General features: G+C 45.6%; 1 protein-coding gene across 10 annotated transcripts in view; it reads right to left on the bottom strand.

The window, feature by feature from the left end:
• The window catches only part of LOC148041033 (uncharacterized), a 136,943-nt gene that overhangs the window by 41,669 nt on the left and 71,477 nt on the right, over nucleotides 1–23,797 (bottom strand). For all 10 annotated transcript variants that reach the window (XM_087675889.1, XM_087675899.1, XM_087675874.1 and 7 more), the window contains exon 3: nucleotides 23,587–23,641. In XM_087675889.1, coding sequence (XP_087532015.1) covers nucleotides 23,587–23,641 — 55 coding nt within the window. The remainder of the gene's footprint in view (nucleotides 1–23,586; nucleotides 23,642–23,797) is intronic.

The raw sequence follows: 23,797 nt of genomic DNA, 5'->3' as shown, positions 1-23,797 counted from the left end.
CTCTACAAAGGCCAGTATTAGCAGACAATGCTTACTCTTGCTTGATTGAATGAGAGCTACTAGACCTTGCAGCAGATGCTGAAATGAGACTTTCCTTTAGAAGTCTCATCTCCTCTGTTCATCATAAAAATCAAGTCACAAAATGTGGGTATGTTCTCACTAACACTAGATGAGGTCTCAAGCTGCTTGTTTTCTTATGTAGACCAAGATGCCGCGCTAAGACATCCCCATCATCAAATTAGCACCAATACTGAGCTGAAAGCTTTCGTACTCAACTCATACACTTTTGCAATAGTATCCCAAAGATCCTTTAAGATGTCCTTATCTTGAATGTGACTGGGTATGTTATCCTCGATGGCGATGGAAATGTAATGGATCGCTTGATGATTCTTACAAACCCAAGCTCTTAATTGTTGCATCATTCTGTTTCAAACATCCTTGATAGGCACGCCCCAAGCAATATACTTCTATTTTCTGAGATTCTTGCCCATAAGCACAAGTACATTCCCAGTGGTTTCATAATTCTTGAAGTACAATTGTTGATCCTGAACTGAGCTAAACTGAGCATAATTACTGCACAAGTATGTGTACAGAACTGGATATTTAGGTCTGTGACACCTCAAAACAAGAGTGCATAGAGCAATGACTCAATAACCAACTACATACATATGGGTAGTGGCAATAAGTATATATACCTAGAAATAGCACTGCAAGTATTTTCAGCATCAAAAATATAAATACCAAGACTCAGCTCTTTGGATGCATTAGTGCTGCTCCATGCTTCAAAAATAGCTGGTACATGAAGGTATAAACTTGCAACTCACTCCTAAAAGTCAATCTTTGTAATCTGTGCTTTCTACTATTCTGCAACTAGATTTTGAAACAACTTCTTCACAGGAGTTGTAGAGGTTGAAGTAAGCTTTCTAACCGTTGGGTCATTTAAACATTTCTATTAGAAGTTACAGCAGAAATAGCACCAACCTCTCTAGCTGTCTTTTTTCAGATGACAAATCCTGCACAGCTTCTCTTGCAACTTGTTTTCTTCACTTACTGCCAAATAGCTGCACACTGAGTTAAAAAGTTTTGATTTCATTGAGCTTCTTAAATGCTGAAGTAAAGAACCTATAGCTTCATTCAGCAAATTGCAGCCTGTGTGAGCTATATTCAGCTAGGGTGGACTGCTCATTGTTAAAGCCCTCTACCAAGTGGCCACATAAATCCATGGTGAAACGCCCACCTAGGATCCAATCTACACACAAGGCACTATACAAGCTATATCCCTGAATATAAAGGGATAAGAGATCAAACTCATCTCCCAACCATAGGACTAAAGGGGCTCACCATTGAGACTCAGAGCTAGCAGCACTTTAAGTCACGACCATGTCCCAAGGACTAAAGTCCCATACCACTAGTCCACACCATCCTGATGTATGGATGTGTTGGCCAACGGGCTAAGAGTCCAAGAGTGGCGATCACACAATGATATGACAATAGGGCCTTGAGTCTTATAAATAGGATTCAACTGCCCCAACCCCCAAGTGCCCTTAGTGCATTCGCACTAAGTCACTTCATCACCATTGTGACCAATGCTACTAGCACCCATCCGAATGTCCATGGATGCAACACTCCCCCCCTTATGAATGATTGTTGTCCTCAGCAATATCCTCAAGAATGAACTTGGGAAAACAACTCTTCAATGAACATACTAACTCCCAAGTAGCCTCTACCTTCAAACCATTTTTCCACTTGACCAAATATTCGAGATAAATGATCCAAGGGGATCGTCTAGTCCTATGGTCAAGAACCAATTAGAATTCAAGTGGATATATCAAGCATTGTCCTCAAGCCATGGGAATTCCTCAATTGAAACAATTAGTTCACCTTGTCATAGTCGTTCTTTTAAACGGCTCGCATGGAAAACAAGATGAACTCAGATCTCCGAAGGTAAGCAATCACAGAACGCTTATTAGCACTTCATCCAATTTGGCAATAGCTACCTCACATAGCCAATAGATCCCCCACACTCATTGATCTATCCTTTCTTCTCTCAAACCATACGAAAGTAAGAATGAACAAACCAATGAGGATGCAGTGAACTCATCGCCTTACCTTCTCTTCAATGCCACGAAGCGAAAGCTTGATGGTGGCTCCATGATCCGTGTGGTGGTACTCAATCCACCTCCTCTACTCCATAGCTCCCAATCTGATCCACAAGCACCTGACCTACGAGAGGAAATGTGAAGAAGAGGAGAGACAATCCAAACTCTCCTTCAAATCTACCTCTCACCCAAGAAGATAAAGAAGAGAAGAGCATGTGCAAGAAAGAAACTTTGCCTCTCAAGTTCCTCACTCTCACTCTTAAGATGGAACACAAGTAGATAGATTAGAAGTAAGAAGAAAAAGTATGCTCTCAAGTTTGCACACCACAATAATAAAATTCTCCATTCACTTTCTCATTTTTATACAAGGAGTTTTGAGTTTGGGCTTCCACTCAAGTTAGGTGCCCATCTGTCCTATTTGGCTCTTGGATAATCTTTCCTCATTTATACACACGTAATTAGATTACACTAACTGTCACGAAAGTGAATGAAAGCTAATGCCCACACCCTACAACTGATCACATCCACTATGTGAGAATGAATAAAAAGGATAATCCCTAAGGTACTAAGTACCACACCCACTGATGGGTGTTCACACAGGGAAAAAATCCTTCTCTAGCTAGAAGGTGAAAAGTACCCATGAGATAAGGAAACATTCACACCAGAACATACGAGGAACATGATAAGTGTAACAAACCCCCCTCAGGTGAATGATGTGAACGTATATAGGGAATAGGCTGATCAATCCCCAAATGGTATCAAGTCAAGAGTCTTGCGAAAGGCTTTGAACTTCTCTCTAAAGAGAGCTTTTGTAAACACATCTACCAAGTTGTCCTATGTAGGGACATAAACCAAGTCAATCCCCCTACATGAAACCTCTCTCTGACATAATGATAATGCACCTCAATGTGCTTAGTGTGAGCATGAAAAATTGGATTCCTCGCAACTACCATGGCACTTTGACTGTCAATATAAGATAAAAGTGGGTGACTGCTGTCCCACACTAAAATCGAGCAAAAGGCATCTAAGCCATACACATTCCAATGTAGCTGTAAATGCTACCTTATATTCATATTCACAATTAGATGTGGCCACTGTAGACTGCTTCTTGCTCAGCCAAGAAATACACGAATCACCAAGCATGAAACAATTGCCGCTAGTGGACACCCTTGTGTCAAAACAACCATCCCAATCACTATTTGTAAATGCATGCAAGTAAAGAGTAGTACCTTTAGGATAAAAATGACCCAATGTTTGAGTGCCTTTGAGATAACAAAAGACACATTTAACTACTTGCCAATGTGTAGTACCAGGGTTGTGTATAAAGTGTGTCAACTGAGAGACCCCAAACTGAATATCCGACTATGTATTACACAAGTACAATAAACAACCAACAGCTTGCTGATAAAGAGAAGCATCAAAAGGTTCTTCTACATCCTCAAGTATAAACCTGTGGCCTATCTCAACGGGAGTAGAGATAGACTTGCAGTCTTACATTTGAAAACGCTCAAGGAGTTGCCCAATGTACTTAGACTATTGCAAAATAATGCCCCCCTCAACTGCAGTAAATTGGATGCCAAGATAGTAGTGCAAGTGGCCAAGATCTGTCACATCAAAAGCATGCTGCAATTCAGCTTTTAAAGCTGACATATGTATCTCATAAGGTCTAGTCAATAACATTTCATCCACATAAAGAATGAGAATCAAGATTCTATCCCCATCTTTACGGACATAAAGTGTGCTCTCAATGTGTAAATTAGTGAAGCTGAGAGCAATAATGTATGCATGTATCTTCTCATACCATGTCCTAGGTGCCTGCTTTAAACCATAGAGAGCCTTATGCAAATGGCACACTTTGATTTCTAATCCTTTCTAAACAAATCCAAGAGGTTGAGTGACATGAACCTCCTCATGAAGATCACCATTTAGAAAAGAAATTTTGACATCTAACCGATGCACATGCCAATCATAATGAGCAGCCAAAGCAATGACACTGTAAACGATGGTCATACGTGAAGTGCGTGCAAACGTCTCAGCATAGTCAATCCCATGTTGTTGGGCATACCCTTTCGCAACAAGACATGCCTTGTAGCAATCAATGCTACCATCAGATCTGCGTTTTAATTTGTAAACCCACTTGGTGCCTATAGCATGCTTGCCAGCCAACCACCAGCAAGTCACATAACTCCCATGTGCCATGTTTATCAATAGAGTTTAACTCTAATTGCATAGTTGCCATGTAAAGCATCATGTAAAGAAATAGGTTCTTCATTGCACGCACTAGCTACAAGTGCCTGCACAACCAAGTTATCATGTGCATAGCGAGTGGCTACTCCAACTCTAACGGGAAGAGGGACAGGATCTTTCTAATAGCCATCTAGTGACTATATTAGCTTCCTGAATAGCAACCCTCTCACCAGACACTTCATGATCAGCAATGCCTTGATCAATGGGCTGAAAATCAGTTTGCCGTTCAGCATGTGTTTGCTGCTGATTTTGCTGCTGTTAACCCTCAATAGATTGCTGAAATTGACCAAAATTAAGTCCACTTTGCTGAAATAAGGGCAACAAACTGTCAAACATGTCCATAGGTCCCACATTGGGCTGATTTTTGCAGTCCATGAAGGGCTAATCTGCATGTTTAGTGAATACCACATCTCTACTAACAAAAATCTTGTTGGTGGAGGGTTGGTACAAGCGGTACCCTTTACTTTCTGCACTATAACCAATAAAGATGCATTTGATAGCCTTGTCTTCCAATTTATGTCTTCATAGGTGTGGCACTAAAGCATATGCCAAACAAGCAATGACATATATGTGATGTCCGGCGACTCAGAAGATGAAGCAGAATTCTTGAGGAATACAGTTCGACACTCAAAGGGCACGATATGCATTTCACCTCCCAGCCTTGCCTAGTTAATTGTTGGCCACCCTCATCGTGATCCGATTGCCAGCCGTCAAATCTTGGTGAGTCCTACTATTCTTGGACTCTCTTTACTTCTAGGCTCCCCTAAACCCCGTTCGGGCGCCCAAGGCCCCGGACGGTCATGCCTCGTGTATGTTTCCCTTAATTTACCTTATAAATATAACATTTCCTTCCCCTTAAGAATCGGTTTCGTCCTCGAAAACGATACTTGGAAGGTCTAACTGTAAATTGGGAAACCTTTTCTTTAAGGTACTTACTCGCTCCCATGTTGAGCTTTCTTCTGAACAATCTTTCCACTTAACCAAACATTCTTGATAAATAGTATTCCTTGTTCGTCTATTACGAACATTTAATATTCTTTCTGGTTCATGTGGATTAGATTGGTCATTTAATAGCTCCTCAATATTATTATTTAAAATTAAATTATCCAAATCACCCAGCTTCTTCCTTAACTTACTTACATGAAAAACTGGATGTATTTTACTACCAACAGATAGTTGGAGCTTGTAAGCCAGTTCTCCCATCTTTTTAAGTATTGTGAAAGGACCACAATACCTGGGTGAAAGCTTTGGACATTGTCCCTTTTTCATAGTTTTAATTTGTTCAGGCACCTTAAGATAGACCAATTCTCCTTCTTTAAAGGAGATGTCTCTTCGGTGAGGATCTGCATATGCTCTAGCTCGATTTTGAGCTTTTTTAATATTTTCTTGAGCAAATTTTAACATACTATTCATATCCTCCAAAAAATCCTTAGCTGCCTGAACCTTTTCCTTAGAGCTCTGGGCTGAAACCCATACATTAACATAAATGGACTATATCCAGTGGAAGAGTGCTTGGCACTATTATATGCAAACTCTGCTATCGGTAGATACTCTTCCCAATTAGTTTGCCTTTTACTAACATATGCCCTAAGCATATCTTCAAGGATTTGGTTAACCCTTTCAGTTTGCCCATCAGTTTGCAGGTGATCCGCCGTACTCATGCTAAGTTTAGTATCCAACTTCCTAAATACCGCACGCCAAAATTGACTATCAAATTTTCTATCCCGATCAGAAACTATATTTGCCGGAAGGCCATACAATCGGTATATGTTCTCTACGAACAATCTAGCCAATTTTGGTGTTTTAACATCAGTTGAAGTTGGAATGAACCTAGCCATTTTGGTTAACCTATCCACAATCACCCACACAGAGTCGTGCCCCCTCTGTGTTCTGGGTAAAGCAACAATAAAATCCATGGAGATACTCTCCCATTTTCCCGAAGGAATCTCTAGTGGATGGAGAAGTCCTCCCATTTTCAATCTTTCAGCTTTATTAACCTAGCATTTATTACATTTGACCACATAGTCAAGGACGTCCTTATTCATTCCAGGACAATAGAACTGCCTTTTAATAAGACTATAAGTCTTATTAACTCCTGGATGTTCCGCGCTAGGGGTATCATGACACTCAAAGAGTATCTGGTGCCTTATTTCTGTATCTTTCGGGACACATACCCTACCCTTGTAGAGTAAATAACCATTATCAATGGTGAAATTCTTCCACTTGAATCCGGTTTGAGCAACCCCTAATGCTCCATTTCCTTGTTGAACATCCTCAAATATTCCTTCCTCAGTAGAAGCACTTTCATTTGGATCCCCATTTTTTATTGCTTCCCATATGTTGGAATATGCGGGATCAACTTGGCATTTCCCTTTTAAAGATTCAAGCAAGTTGGAAGTGAACTGAGTAAAACTCAATTCATTTATGATGGGCATTCTGCTAAGTGCATCAGCTACTATATTATACTTTCCTTTTCTATATCTTATCTCATAGTCGAACTCTTGGAGGAGTTCGGCCCATCTGGCTTTACGCCCGTGTAAATCCGGTTGATCATTAAGCCACTTAATGCTTTCATGATCCGATAAAATCAAAAGTTTGGCACCGTACAGATAGTGCCTCCATTTCTTCATTGCATGTACTATTGCATACAGCTCCCTCATAAACAGAATAATTCTGTTTTACACGGTCTAATTTCTTGCTTTTAAAAGCAACTGGTCGACCTTCTTGTAATAAAATTGCGCCTATCACCTTATCACTGGCATCAGCTTCAACCACAAATGGTTTATTGGGATCCACTATTAATAATACTAGAGCCGTAGCAATAGCTACTTTAATTTTTTGAAAACTTTCATTTTGGTCTGTTCCCCAATTAAAGCTCTTTCCTTTCCCTTTAAGTTGGTCTGTCATTGGAACAGCTATTTTGGCATAATCTCGAATGAATCTACGATAAAATCCAGATAAACCTAGGAAGATCTGCAGCTCTTCCAGGTTCCTTGGAGATGGCCACTCAAAAATTGCCCTAACTTTTTCTGGATCCATTTTGATTCCCTCTTTCGAGATAATATGCCCCAAATATTTGACCTCTTGTGCAAAGAATTCACATTTAGTTTTCTTCGCATAAAGGGAATGTGTTCTTAACAGTTGGAATACTAATTGTAAATGTTCCAAATGTTCTTCTCTTGATTTACTAAAGATCAAGATATCATCCAAGAAGACTACTACAAAATGTCCTAGATAGGGCCGTAAGACACTATTCATCAGCTTCATAAAGGTAGCTGGTGCATTAGTGAGGCCAAAAGGCATCACCAAAAAATCATAATGCCCGTATCTAGTACGAAATGCTGTAGGAACATCTTGTGCCTTAATTCTTACTTGGGGATAGCCTAATCTTAAATCTATCTTTGTGAAGAATTTTGCCCCTTGTAATTGATCAAAAAGATCTTCCATTCTGGGCATAGGAAATTTATTCTTCACCGTTATTTTATTAAGTGTTCTATAATCAACACAAAGTCGCATAGAACCATCTTTTTTCTTTACTAATAAAATTGGTGAAGCCCAAGGTGAATTACTGGGTTGTATAAATCCTTTATCGAGGTAATTCTTAATTTGTCTTTCAACTTCTTGGTGTTGCGTTTCACTTAACTTATAAGGTGGTTTAGAAATAGGATGAGTATCCTTATTTGTGTCAATTGGGTGATTTATATCACCCCTATCTGGTGGAAGGCCGCTTAGTAAATCAGAAGGAAACACATCTTTAAATTCATCTAACAAACTACTTAATTCATTATTTACATTCAACTCACAAACATAAGAAGATTGTTGCTTTATATTACAAAAAGTAAAAGTGTTTTGTACAGGAAGGGACCATAACATATATAACTCACAAACTTCCTTCTTTATTAGCTTCTGAACCTCAGTGGAACACAGTAAAGGATTATCAGATACTTCATGTTCACCTTGAATAACAAAAGTCTTACCATCCCTTTCAAATTCCAGTGTATTATAATGGTAACTACGTTTTAAGGTATGGTTCCAATCCCCATAGCCACTCCCTCCCTAAAGCAATATCAGCTCTTTCCATGTTCATAATTTGGAAATCAAGTTTATCTTTATATCCTTGAATCTCAATTTCCAAATTGGATACCATTGTATCCCATATTTTATTATCTTGACCTTGCATCATACGAACAACATATTGATGCCCACTCTTTTGTTGGGGAAGTTGCAATTTTTTGACAAGTGCATAATTTATAAAATTATGTGTAGCAGAGTCATCAATCATGACTCTAACCCTCTTTCCAGCTATCAACCCATGCACTCTAGCTAAATCATGTGGACCAAAGGTAGGCTACCACATAGAAGTTGACATACAACACTTGTGTTGTACATCCATGTGCAAGACCTCTAAAGATTTATACCTTTCATGCCCCTTTAATTCTAAGGTCTGCACTACATGGATTTGTTTTTCTTTTCCCTTGCCCTTGTCCTTATCCTTTCCCTTGCATTCCCTCTTTTTCCTTTGAGGGCAATTCCAAGCAGCATGGTTAGGGGATAGGCAATTGAAACACAGCTTTTCTTTTTTGGCCTTATCAAAGTCGTCTGGACTTAACTTTGGCCTTACATATTGTTTCTTCTCAAAAGGTTGTTTTTTACCCTTAAAAAATGGCATTTTCCTTTTAAATTTGCCCACAAATTTTGAGGTTTCCAATTCCTTAGACTTGGGCTCCGTATCAGTGAGACTAGTGAGTGTACCTAGACGCATACTATCTTCATTGATTAATGCAAATTTAATTGCCTCTTCCAGCGTCTTAGGTGAACTCCTTTTTACTTCCTTTTTACAGGCTTTATCTAGTCCCCTAATGAATCCTCTTGTCTTTTGAAATTCATCTATTCCTTCCAATTTGAGGATTATCTCACGATATTCCTCCAAATATGTCAGCAGGGTCTTCCCTTTTGTCTGACATAATCCCAATCTTCCCAATTTCTTTCCATTTCATTTTCAGGAAGGAATTCTTTCAAAAAGACGGATTCAAATTGAGCCCAAGTTTCAAGTATTTTATTTGCCTCCTTTAAAGTTCGCCACCATTTATACGCTTTGGGTCCCAAAGTTAAACTAGCCTCCAATGCTTGGAGATGTGGTGGAGTATTTTTAAGTTTATGTAAATCTTTCCATTTTTGGAGAAAATTAAAGATTGTATCTTTATTTCTATCTTTTTCCTCCCCGTGAAACTGAGGGGGTTTCATGTCTTTTAAAATTGGATTATCCCTCAACTTGTGGTGGGGTTCCTTAGCATCTCGCATAGTCACATCTAAATCTTTCGATGAAGATGGGATATCCGAGGTTTCTACCTTATTTTTATCCCTTTCTAACAATAAAGTTAATTGAGATTTTATTTCAGTGAGTGTTTGGGTTAAAAATTCCATTTGAACCCCCTGAGCCTGCACACGAGCAGTAAGATCATCAAATTGTTCTCGTGTAGCAAAGAATTCTTCCCACTGTTCTTCTTGCATCTCCGTTTCATGGGGATCTACCATAGGGTGATCCCCAGAACTAAAACTTTCCATTACTCCCTCTTTCTTTTTTCCTGCCATTAATACACTGGAATTGGAAAGCAAAGATAAAAAATTTGCATACAAGGTAAAGTACTTCCCTGATTATAATGGCAGGCAACTGTTGCTGATTTTGTAAATAAACCCGAAGAGTAAGGAACAAATTTTGCCTTCCCGGACTAAAGCAGTAAACCAGTCATGCTGGAAATGAAGTTCTGTGGTAGAAACGGAAGAATCACGGGAACGACCGGTATATCTTCTAGGTATAAAGCAGATTTGACTGACTTCAGTCAGCTGGCAGCGATTTAAGTCCTGACTTCAATCGGGTGGAAACAATCCTATTGTAAAACTGCGCCTGGAAGACAGCCGTGTGACGTGTATGGCCTAAAGTACCATGACGTGTAGAACCTGAGTACTATCTGACGCTTTTCGTCACGGCTTACAGCAGGCGTGTCACGCTTCGCCTCACGCCTTTCGTCTCCTTGCGGTGTGTCACACTTTCGTGACGTCATACGACCACGATTTACAACGTCATGTGGTGACCTTCAACGACTGACGGACGACGGGCGGCGACCTTAAACGACTGACAGATGACGTGTCGTGGCAGTCGAATCATCTGGCCCTTGCGCTTGTAATCGCCAGAAAAAAAAAACTTCATGAATGAGTAGCAAGATGAAGACCCGACAGCTCCAACAAGATGCGATGGCGGCTCTGACATGGGCCCACAAACATTACTATGCACAAGCAGAAATTTCTAATCAACACGCATAGTACCACCCTTGGGAAACAAAGCATGATGCATTTTCGAGGTACACAACTTTCACATACATTGTGACTATGTGCTTTCAACGGAGGGAAATCAAGCACCATATTTTTGCTTCTTAGATGTAGCAATCTACCATAATTAAGATGACCAAACCAAGCATGCCATGACTCAGTCTCATCCACAATGGTGGCATCAACATGTAATGCATCCTCTAATGCTCCCCTATACAAGACCTTCTCAAGCATGATAGTTTTCCCATCCATTGCAATAATGGGAATCTGATCAATGCCTTGTATGGCATACGAAGCATTGTTAGCACATACAACTGATCCCCCCCTTTTGTACATTTGCATATGATACAAACAAGTCCTGAAAGGACGTTATATGCTTAGAAGCACCACTGTCAAAATACTAAGTGCTACAATTTTCAACAACCAAAAGACCATGCTCATATAAAGAAGGATCATATGAACAACACACAACAAAGGCATAAGACTGCTGACCAATGACCAAGCTCGCCAAATGTGCGGATACAACCTTTACATTTGCTGAATTTACACTCATGCCCAATAGTTTTTTTCTTTTCACTTGCCATCCGCTTTTTGCATTCTTCAATTCATGCTCCTTCTTTCTACATCAATTGCATCTTTTTTTCTCAGCACCATCATCCTTGGTGCTTCAGAGTCCGTAGAAGAAGCTATTTTGCATTTTCCTTTGGAGTTTGAGGGCTACCATGACTTCCCTTTGTTGCAATGGCTGGCTGCAAATACTTGATTATCCATACTTATATTAGAGCGATTTAGCCTCAATTGCTCTTCTCGCAACAGATGCATCAAATGTGTAAGCATTAGCATCTCCCATTACCCCCTGGCACCAAACAAAGAGAACTAACAATCACCTCGAATAGCTCTTGCTAACGCGCACGCTCCTACACCCCCCCATCACACATGTCTTCTCCCACCTTCTGCTGTGCCTACTCCCCCGCCTTCTGCTCTGCCTCCCTCCCACCTTGTCCCTGGCACGACCTGGCCCCCCAAACGCTAACCTTGCCTCCTTCCGCCTGTTGCTCCACCCATCCCCTCGCGCGACCTACCCCCAATGCTGTGTCCGCCTACCCCACACCCGCCTTCTGTTCCCTCCCCCCCGGCCAGCTCGCACCCTTGCCTGAACTCGCCTTGTCCCCCCCTCCCTGGCTGAGGACTTAAACCTCCACCTCCTCCGCCCTAACCCCTCCGCCCTGGTCCTCTGCTTCTTTTGTACTGCAGCCCGGCCCCATCCGACAAGCCCAACACCCGCACTGTGGCCATTGCGAGCCGGTTTACTTGGGTGCCCAACACCTCCCCCCCCCCCTTCACTCCAGTTGCTCCCTCCCTCTGCAACAACTTCCCCTCCCCTCGAGAGCGCAGCAACGTGTTTAATAGGTTCTCAACAGGGACGCGCAATGGAAACCTTTGGTGTCAGACGCCGATGCATTCTGCCAGTGCCCCCCAGTCAAACACCTTGCGTGTCGTCCCCTCTGAGGAACAGCTCTTAGCTATCCGTGCCGCAGAGCTGGAGCTTAAAGAAACAGCAATCTTTGGTCAAGTAGTAGGTCACTCACCATCCAGGGCCCAGCTTCGGAATTGGCTTCACTCCACGCTGCACATCAGTAAAGCGCAGATAGTGGAGGCGGTTCTAATGGGTTGCCACAACTCTATACAAACAGAATTTGTATCATTTTTCATTAATTTGTCTATATAATGATTTATTAAATTTATTTCCTTTGCACTAATTAGATATAAAGAAAAGTGCATTGGAGCTGGCCACTAATGAGTGGTCACAGGTTATGGTGAACCCACGCGGTGGGTTAGAGAAAAGATAGTTCACACTTCCACCTATATGGCCCGATTGGGCGCCTGTGACTAGAACTCACGCATATCAGGGTTAGACTCGCACACAGAAAGGATTGATACCTTGAAGTGTGGGCTAGATCCACCAGAACAGACAGTTACAATCAACAAGATGGCATGATCATGAAATGCTTGTATAATGTGCATGTGTGGGCTGAAAGCTTGAAATGCACATTTCTTTGCATAGGAAAGTCACATGAAGATTCGGATACCGTTTTTGCGATGTACACGGAAAAAGCTTTTATATGACATCCATATTGGGGGGGTCCCTAAATTTTAGGAGCTCCCTAAATTTTAGGAGCCTCGAATTAGCCTAAAAATGCTAGTCCTAAAAAAATAGGGATGTTATTCTAAAAATAGTAAATTCTGTACTCTGACTGTGCTTACTAAATTTGGTTGTTTCTATTCTTGACAGTATTCAACCCAAAAAGGAAGGCCATAGAGAAGAGACAAGTGTCAAGACACTTGTCACACAAGTTTCCAAGTGTCCCACCACTTGTCACATCTCATGACATGTGGCTGGACACTTGTCTTGTGCTACTCCACTTTCCCCTTTTGTACTAGCTCTTCTCTCTCCTATAAATAAGAGCTCGTTTTTCTTCATTCAGCATCATTTTTCTTTGCTGTAAACTCATGTACAGCACCCACAGATAGCCAGAAATTGGCCCCATCCATCCCCATCATTATCCCCCACTTCTCCATTATCAAATTCCTCCATATTCCCTCTTCTATCACTGCTGTTTTACAGGACAGCAAGTCTGTAAATTCATTACAGCACCTCCTTCTCAAGCTCTTTCTTCCATTTTAGCAACAAGAAGCAAGCCCTATCCATGTACTACTGTTCAACGATGGAGAAAGGCTGATTTCCCCTTTTTCTTCTCTCATACTGTAAAGAAATCAGTTCTTATCATTGCATAATAGACAATGCATGTGTGTTTGTACATCTTTGCATGATCTTGTGAGAGTGAGAATTACTTCTTCTCACTCTCAGGTTGATTGTAACTGAGCTCTTCCCTAAGGGACTTGGGTTGAGCAGAAATACATTCCTTCGGGAGGGGGGAGGGGGTTTGCCCATCTTCAACCCTCAATCTTGTCTCCATTACTTTTATATTTTCATGGCTGTAATTTTGTGAGTAATTTTCATTTCAGCTTTAAGTGTTCATTCTCTTTTATATTAAATCTCGAAAACAAGCGAATATCATAATTGTTAAGCATACTACGTTGTTCGGGGCGTTTACATGGGTCAAGGAATCTTCATGGTTCAACTCATCTCAACTGACACAACCCGTGAGTTACTGGCCAGTTCACCCTATGCTTCCATGAAGGGGGTCATCCATATGGTCCCTTGGTATAATGGCTTCACAATGGAGACTTTTGCGCTCCACAAGAAGTTCCTTAGACACCCGGTTATCCTTCTCTTCCCCAGACTAGCGATAGAGTATTGCCAGTTGGTGGAAAACTTTGGACGGCTCTTCGGCATTGTCCTTCCCGCCTCTTTCGCGGACAGAGTGACGGCCGCAGGAGTCCTAAAGGTACATGGGGCAGTGAAGGAGACCAAGAATATTCCACACTTCCTAGAGATTGAGGCAAGCGGACACTCCTTCACACAGCAGGTCATTGTGACTGGGGCAGCTAGGGCAATGCTTGCGATGCCATGACTTTGGACACCATGCAACAGAGTGCACGCGTTTCCAAGCTAGCTTTGCCGACAGGCACACAAGTGGATATGGACGGTTTCACACGAGTACAGAGATGACAAAGAGGGAGACGGCAGGGGGGGCCGCAGGCAGCTCCTCAGACACAGCCACGGCAGGGAGCAAGAGGGCGAGCGTCACTCCCCTGGCAGAGCACCACGCGCCCTCCCCCCCCCCCCCTCCTCGCCCTATCTGACAGGTCCACAAGTCTACACATCCACCCCCCACAAAGGCGTCACAGGCCGTATCACCCGAGGGCCCACAGTCCCCCCCCCTCCCCACGGCTCCCTCCGCCCCCCCAACCCTAGTCCACACCCCCCTTCACCCAAAGCTTCTAGCCCCCCCCGCACACCCACCGAGTGCCTCCAAACACCCTACCATCCCTCGATCCTCCCCCTCTCCACCATCACCCCCGGTGACCAAACACCCCCCCTCTGACCCCCACCCAGTACAAGTGGCCATTCCCCCACCCATCCCCCCCCTCCCACAGGAGGTGAGGAGCCCCAAACGCCGACATCCTCCACCCATTGGCAATCTAGCCCCCCCTCCCCTCACACAGCCACCAATTCATCCGTCCATACCGCCCATCACACTTTCCTGAAACAGGCACAACTGCTACCACGAGTTTTTTTGCAGTGGGCCGTGGTCTTACTTGAGAGTTGCGGAGCGCGGAGTGTTCCCACTACCCCTGGAGATGGGAATCTTCATGGTACGCAAGTCTAGGAGTGGCAAGGTCCATCTACTAGCACCATCGGATGGACCAAACTACGCCTTCTTCCTTCAGACCTCTCACACAGGAGACTGGACGACGACTCAAATAGAGTAGGAGGTGAAGAGCCAGGTGGCAGACCACATCTCCTAGTGGATGAGAGAGGGTGGACTAACACTTTTCTCCCAGCAGTGGATAGGTTGCATGATGGACATCAACTAGTGGACTGGGGCCGAGGTCCCTCATCTGAGCATTATCTTTTGAGCCCCTCCGTAGTGGAGAGCGCCGATGGATGTGATCGAGTGGCCCTTGACACAAGCGGCCTGTTTCTACCAGTGTACAAAGTCTCGCCTCTCAGCTTGGTTGATAGACGCCCTGGTGGTACCACCAGGCGCATCCATCACCCCCATGTCCGCCCGAGGGCTACCATGGAGAAATGAAGTTCACCATCCAGGCGAACAGCGAAGCGTATATGTATGCCTCATAGTTCCTCTTCTTCGTCTCAGCAGCTTCCACACCGAACAGATGCTTGTTCGGTCAGTCACAGGTCTCCCTATGAGTTTACACCTTGCATCTTGGAATGTGAATAGCCTCCACTATAGTGGGGAATGTGGTTCTACGAAGTTGATTGTTCGGCAGGAACTGCAGCCTACCCTTGCCGAATGGATCGACATCTTACTTCTATAGGAACACAAGCTCGTTCCCACCTAGGCCCAACGGGTAGGAAAGGTACTCCCGCACAGCTCACACACTTATTGGGAGCACACCATCGATGCCCACAATAGGAGTGGAGGCGTATGCACCTCTATTGGCCCAAGTTTCACCACCTGTGTACGAGACCACGAGACGATAGTGGGGGAGGGTTCTATGGATCAGATTGGATATTGCGGACTCGTGCCTTGGAGTCCTCAATGTCTATGCCCCTACGAAGGTTAGGGCACGCAGTAGGTTCTGGGTGGAGATCACGGATGGACTCTTAGAGGTGGACTCCTGGATCGTTGAAGGAGACTTTAACAACCTAGAGGCTTTAGAGGACCAGCAGGGCAAAGGCAAAAACTACAAGGGCATGGCTAGGGAGGAGCAAGAGGCAAAGGCAAAAACTACAAGGGCATGGCTGGGGAGGACCAACAGGGCAAAGGTAAAAACTACAAGGGCATGGCTGGGGAGGAGCAAGAGGCATGGGAGGTCTTTCTACTGGCAGTAGGACCATGCTTTCCACAGGAGAGAGAGGCTAGACTTCTCTTGGGGATATAGGCGGCTAGGTGGAGTCATACTGGAGCGGTTGGACAGGTTCTATGTGGGAGAGTGGGGAGGCTCTCATGGAGGCCAGATTGGGCAGTTGGCGAGCACCACGTTGTCCGATCATTACCCGGTTCTCCTGACACTTGATCCCCCAGCATTTGCCCTAGACACACAATCCTATCGAATCCCTGACTCGATCTATAGGAGGGAGAAGGTGACGAGACAGATTGAGCAGATTTGGACCATGGAATGGGGCAGAAGAGACCGCATTGCAAAGGAGGTTGCAGAGGTCCTAGCCGAGTCAAGCAGTATCTGCCAAGAGGCAGCCATACAGGCCAGGCAACAACGCTGAGAGGAGAAGAGAGCACTCCGATGGGACATTGTAACCACGCAAAGATTATTACAGGAGGCACCACGGGCTCCCACCCTCCACACACAGGAGGTGTGCGCACGAGCAGCCATCGCTGGCCTAGAGGACACGCGCTCGGAATTCTCTTTCTGCATCTCAGCAGCCTTCTGGGCGTGAAAGGGGGACACAATGTGCAAGGAGTTTCTCCAAGTGCACCAGCCTTGCACTTCAAGAGAGCAGATATGCAGCCTTCGAGATCAGTATGGAAGGACTCGTTCTAGCCCAAACGTGGTGATGGAGATTGCCACCGACTACTACGGACGCCTTTTCCGGTAGGAGATAGCCTCAGCTAGAGGAGAGCGATGTAGACAACATGTCTAGGATCACATCCCCTCCCTCGTCACAAAGGAGATCAGACGCTCCCTCCTAGCCCCCTTCACAGAGAAGGAACTAGAGGAGGCTTTCAATACACAGGTTAGGCAGAAATGCCCAGTAGAGGATGGCCTCTCTAAGGCCTTCTTCACTACCTACTGGGAGGTGATGAAGGACCCCCTACTGATGGCCTTCCAGGAGATTTGAAGACCGATCACCTTATTGTCAGTAGCCTATAAGGCACTGGCAAAGATGATTGATAGGCGACTATGCCCCGTGCTTCCAGACATCATTCATGACACACAGACAGCTTTGTCCAGGATAGGAGCATCCTAGACAATGTATTCACCTTCTTTGATGCAACAAAGTGGGCTCAGCACAGTGGGCAGAGACTGGCCATACTACTCTTGGATTTTGAGAAAGCTTATGACAAGGTGGACTGAAATTTCCTAGAGGGTACCATGGTGAGGTTGGGTTTCCCCCAAGCTTGGATTCACAGGGTCTCCGCACTTTACAGATCGGCCACTAGTAGGGTTCTCATAGGTGGTAGGCGATGGGAGGAGTTTCGGCTAGAGAGATCAGTCCAGTAGGGCTGCCCCCTGGCCCCATACCTATTTCTACTCTTTCCAGAGGTGATGTCTCACTTCCTCAGGTCACGTATGAGAGGATTACGCGGCCTCCGACTTCCAATGAAGGAGGAGACTGAATTATTAGACTGAGAGTATGTAGATGATACAACGCTCTACATAGGATGATGAGTTGATGCTGGAAAGAGTGAGGCTGGCTCTTGAGGTGTTCTGTTTTGCAGCGGGTGCGAAAATCAATTGGCGAAAATCGGTTGGTTTCCTCACAAACCTGAACTCTAACACGGAGTGGGGCATCCACCTAGGATTTAGATGGGTGAGCAAAGGACAGACTCTCCGTTACCTACGGTTCCAAGTGGGACTCGACATTACTCCCACCCAACAGTTTCTTCCAATCCTCGATTCTATTCGAAGGAAGCTGACCTACTAGGGTACGGCTCGCCTCTCACTAGCAGGCCAAGCCATGGTGGTTAACTAAGTCCTACTAGCGACGGCTTGATACATCGCCTTGTGTTGGTGCTTCTCATCCTGCTTGCGTAGTGCAACTTCGCCGCCTAGTACGGAACTTCCTTTGGTCCGGGTTAGACAGCTCCAAGGATTCCAAGGCCAAGGTGGCGTGGATTTTCAGCAAGGGATGTGTGTAGAGTTCACAGAGGCCAGTCAGTGCCCTGCTGTCTACTATCATGTGGCAACCTACATGCGTCATCTGACAAATGCCACTTCAAGTGATGTAAAGAGCAACAGATGCTCAAATATTCAGCCAAGGACTGTTGCTGCCTTGTCCAATTTGATAGGCTGTTCCAAAGTTGAGCTATTCTCCAACATTTTAAAGATGCAAGTATTGGGATGAGGTTGGGACCAATACAATGTTGAACTTGTCTCTTTCTTGCCCATACACCCTTAGCATCTTCATATAGTGCCAATTAGTTTTATTTGGATCTTTTAGTACGTGTTCAATGCAAAGACTAAGATTGCCTACTGCCGCGTTGACTATCAATAACATCGACTTCGAGCTGGATACTCTCAAAGAAGGCAATCCTGTCCAGAGCACCTCGCAGCTTCCTTGCCATTCTCGCCGCACTTCATCCAATATGATGCTCATGACATTGATGCACGCCCCATGACACGCAGTTTGGAAGCCACGTGATGCAGTCCACGAGAAGAAGAGGATGGTTCGCTCGATGCACTTGAGAATACGACGGCTGAGAAGGATTAAGGTCTTCTAGAGCAGGTGGCGCACAAAGGGCTGCAGCCTCTGCGAGCTGGGCTGCAGACTGTCACACTCCAGGCAGGGCGGCCACCAAGCGCAGGGCTGCTGGCCCCACGAACAGGGCAGGAGTGCAGGAGACGCACGCCAGAATAGGACGGGCAGGCAGCACGCTTCTCTCCACAGGCTGTGAACAGAGCAGAGCCGCTGCACATGCACGCAGGGAAGGACAGCAGCATGAAGGCTGGGCACCGGCAAAGGCAGCAACACGCCAGTCAGGAAGGGCCAGCAATGGTGCGAGCATGACCAGGAGGCGCAGCCTCCATCACTCTCTCTCTCTCTCACTAACTCATGACCGGTAATTGGCCGTCAACCCTGCCGTCTCCCCTTTCGCCCTGCTGACTGACTGCCACTGCCACCAACTCCCTGTTCCTACTGCCACCTCACCTTCCGCCTCCTATCACAGCCACCTCCTCTATCCCACCACAGCCGCCTCCCTGGCTCACAGCAATCGCCCTGCCTACCACGCCTCAACCTGCTTTGCCTGCACTCTCTCCTCTCTTCGCAGCCATGGACACTTAGCCTCCTCATCCACCCTTGCAGCCTTCGTAAGATTCCTTGCACAAGCAACATCCATCTCCCCTTCCCCTGCACAACCCCAACAGGCAGACCAGCGGCGATACCTTGCGCCAACAGACCAAGAAGCACCTACACCACCGACACATGGAGCTAGCGTATCGCCCGAGATTGCAGCCGGTCCTCCACCATCCCCAGGAGTTTCCAGTGCAGCCCCCCGCATACACTTGGCCGACGCCTTCCCACTGATCTGCTTTGCTCGGGACACAGAGCTGGCACTCAGGGAGAGAGTGACAGTCCTAGAAGCATCATCCTTGGCCTGCAGAATGGTTGGAGATCGTCCGTCTATCCACAGTCTTAAGGACTCCATCCAGCCTGCTCTTACCGGCACCCTAGCCAGGATCACACGAGTGGTGCCCCTTGGAAAGGGATGCTTCAAACTCCAATTCAGCTCACCCAAGCAGATGGAGGCAACGCTTGCTACCAGCCCGCTTGATGACAGGACCTCAGTAGCATACTTTGGCAGATGGATCGAGGGCTGGGACTATTCATTGCTTGGAGATGGCACTGCCATCACCATCTCTTTTCCTGGCCTTGATGAGTATTTTACGCCATACCTTTCCGAGATCGGCAGTGCATTCAGCCACGTCATACTACAGAGGGATAGGTCTTTTGCTGACGCAGTCTCAAAAGGCCCACATAGATACCCATCGGTCCGAGTGATAATACCCACAGAGTCTTTGCAATGCCTTCCCCAAAATATTAGAATTCCCTCCATTCACAGGGACTTTCTTATCCAGCCAGTCTCTTATAAAGGCCTCCCTGGTCAGTGCTTTGCTTGCAGGATGATTGGACATCTTGCAGCTGAATACCCCAAGACACGCCGATGCCAAACCTCCTTCAGGGATGAGGGAGGTGGTAGGCCTGAGACCCGTCAGAGGAGTGATGCAGAGTGCCAGAGACGGCGCAAGGCTAGACAAAGGAGGAGATAGCGCCAGCGAAGAGAGCGCGCTGGCGCTGGCGAGAGGCAAAGGCCCGAGGGCCTAGAGCTGAGACGGTGGAGAATGATCAGGGACCTCAGGCCGTCAGCCCATGCAGAGCCACTGCAGCCCCCCACCGCTCCCATAGACGCTCCTCTGGATGCCCAAGAGCCAGAGGTCCCACAGCCACTGATAGGGGCAGCACTGCAAATGGATGTGATTCAGCCCATGGAGGCAGCAACACCAGTAGCCTCTCAGGAGCTACAACAGGCTTTAGATACGCCATAGCCCCCCAAACCATTGCTCCATCAGGTTGAGCTTCCCGAGCTTAGCCCATCTCAGGTACCCGACACATAGCAGGCAAGGGAGGCCGTGATAGCCCGGGACAGTGAGCAGGAGGAAGAGGACTCAGATGCCTACTCTGAGAACTTCCCCCCATTACACCCCACAGCAGAGATAGCAGAGAGGACACATGATCGGGTATATACTAGGAGGCAACAAAGGCAGGCATGGGCTGTATAGCGACGCCGGTCCGAGAGGTTGAGACACAATCCATGAGGATACTCTCATGGAATGTACGAGGCTTCGTAGGTCGTCACCTTAGGCAAGGCCGGAGCCTCATACGATAGGATCTACATAGTGCTCTAGTAGGAGGATCGATTGATTTTCTTATGTTACAGGAGCACCACCTTTCGGCAGACAAGATATCCCGATGTTGCGGAAAGCTATTGCCAGGTCAGAGTCACACTTACTGGGCAGCAGCTGTAGGTGCTACCGAGATACAGGCTGGAGTATGTATATGTGTTGGGGAGCAGTGGACTCAGTCGGTACAGGGTTGGGGTATTCTGATTCCAGGGAGAGCCATGTGGGTCTCGGTGAGAGTGGAGGAGGCACTCATTGGTTTGTTGGCCATTTACGCCCTGAATGGACAACGAGACAGAAGACAGTTTTGGACCACCCTCAGTCAATCTCTACCACAAGTTGATCTTTGGATGGTAGGGGGTGACTTTAACATGGTGGAGGATCTTGAGGACAGAAGAGGTAGATGCACAGAAATCATTAGGGGTGGAGAGCAGGCTGCTTGGGAGGAGTTCTTATTCTAGATTAGAGGCCAGGACCCATGGTTCACAACAGAGTTTGGCAGGACCACTGGCTCACTTCAGTTTGGCATCATACCTGGCACAACCCTCTCGGACCACTCACCGATTCAGATACTTCTTCTTCAGAGAGTAGGGGGACCCCATTCTAGTGTTAGGATTCCAGAGCACTTGTTTTTATGAGGATGATCTTAGAGAAACAGTCACACAGTGTTGGAGATCTAGACCTTTCTCAGCTGGACGGGCAGCTAGTGACTTGGATGAGAGCCTACAGGAGATTAGTTCCCTCTTCAAAGAGGAGGCCACAAGGAGGAGACAGAGCCTTCTAGAGAAGGAAAGAGCTGCTAGGGCATCATTGGTTGCCTTACACTCCATAAAGGAAGCTAGATCAGAGTACATATTTCATGTGAGAGCCTCTTTTTGGACTCAATATAGGGACAGGGTTAATAGGGATTTTTCTCGCACCACAGGGCCTAAACACTCTAGATAGGGTGTTCGAAGACTCAGGAGAGCTGATGGATCCATTGCACACGGCACAGGTCGCTACACCAGTGGGGGAGTGGTTTGCATTTCAGGAGTTACCACACGAGAACCAAAGGCAGAGATTACATGGTCTTAGGGGAGTCAGGGCTATGATTGAGGCCGTGATGGAAGGGGTTCCACCAGATTGGCAAACTGAAACAGCTTCCTCTCAGACTTAGATTGGTCTTTTCCCTAGAGGGGATATCCTTCTAGCAGTCATTACATCTAGCAGAGACAGGACATTCACTTTCACAGTTGAGGAGGATGGCCGCCTCCAACGAGAGGACCTTAACTTTACAGCACTCAATGGCTGCTCCAGGCAAAGAATCGGAGTAGTGGCACACTCTCAAAGAAAATGGCACATAGACCCAGACCCAACCACTTGTCATATAGATGGATGGAGATATTGGGCATACCAAAGGAGGCCTCTACAGAGACTTCAGTGGGATCCAAGAGAGTGGGTGTGGAGGGATCCCTTCCTTGATAGGCCATCCGACATCCCCTTCTTTGGCTACACTACTAGATTGGGACGGAGGATACGGATGAGTAAGATTAGAGCACAGCCTGTAGCCATCCCTCATTGGCATAGAGAGGGAGTCTCAGATGAGTTCCTATACAGCTTTTGGAGGTGGCTACATGACAGCTTTAGGCCTGGAAGATATCTCTCTTTCTATGGCTTCTAGCCCATAGGAGTTTAGCAGCTGACACTTGGCTTGGATATGGCAGGGACCCAGTGGCTTGCGCACGATGTGGTGAGCCAAAGGAGACTCAGAGACATTGCCTATGGGACTGTCCTAGAGCCCAAAATATTTGGAGGAGAGCTCTTAGGATAGTATTCCATGGTATAGCAGAGTCCATGGTGGCGACATGGGGGGCTGCAGCTTGGGTCACAGACAGAGGACCAGCATGCGGCTATGAGGACAGCATTTCTTTTCTCATCATTGGACAGCATCTGAGCAGAATTCCTACCCCAGACTACTCACAGACACAGTGGACTCAGGGACATTGTCACAAATGGGAGCTGATTTCCAGCATTATAGCTTGGTACATATGGACTGTGAGATGTAGCCGGGTCATTGATCTTCAGGATATACCCACTAGGGAGTCTTTATCGAGGATTTGGACAGAGATAGTCCATACTCTCCATGGGAGATGGGAGAGGTTGCAGGGCAGCTCTGAGAGGATGAGGAAGAAAAGAGAGGCTTTCCTGAGGATTTGGGATTCAGACACCTTCTTTCACACTACCCCTCAGATGGTCTAGCACTTTAGCCCACCAAATTGGTTGTTTACACAACCATTGTATCTATGATGTACTTAGTTACTCTTCACAGAGTTTAGTTACTCTTCACAGAGTTTCTTGCACTTTGTATTTACCTTAGGGGGACTTTCTCCGAGGTGTTATTAATAGAATTCTCTTTTCTAGGAAAAAAAAAAGACCAAGATTGCCTACTAGGCTTCGACACATTGCATAAATGCATAATAAGCGCCTACCAAACATAAGATCTGCCATTAAACATGCCAAGCATTTGAGTATTCTAAACAAGCAAAACATGTATTGAACTAGATCGTTAAGAACAGCTGCTACTTTACAGGCAACGCATTCACCTGATGTTTAAGCAAAAAGTGTGGTGAGACAGAGAAGAGTAAAGACCTTAGCATCTCTAGCAAAACGAGAAATTAGATAGCTTTAGGTATTGGCTTACTTGCTTTCCTTGAAAACAAACCCATCAATGATTGCAGAACTCTCAAATATTGGCTCTACAGCAAACAATCCACCAAGATTGGATGGAATTAGACAAAGGTAGCACTTTCAATATAGCATCAAATACATCATCTTTGAGGAAACAGTTCATTATCTTACTTTATAACTATTCAAGTCCATAAGCTTGAAACATCTAAGAACTATTATAAGCA

This window comes from Lygodium microphyllum, chromosome 1 (genome assembly GCF_053477565.2).
Source record: "Lygodium microphyllum isolate KBCC chromosome 1, Lygodium_microphyllum_v1.1.10, whole genome shotgun sequence".
Taxonomy (NCBI): Eukaryota; Viridiplantae; Streptophyta; class Polypodiopsida; order Schizaeales; family Lygodiaceae; genus Lygodium; species Lygodium microphyllum.
Note: the sequence above shows the minus strand (reverse complement) of the source record. Positions and strands in the feature narration are given on the sequence as shown.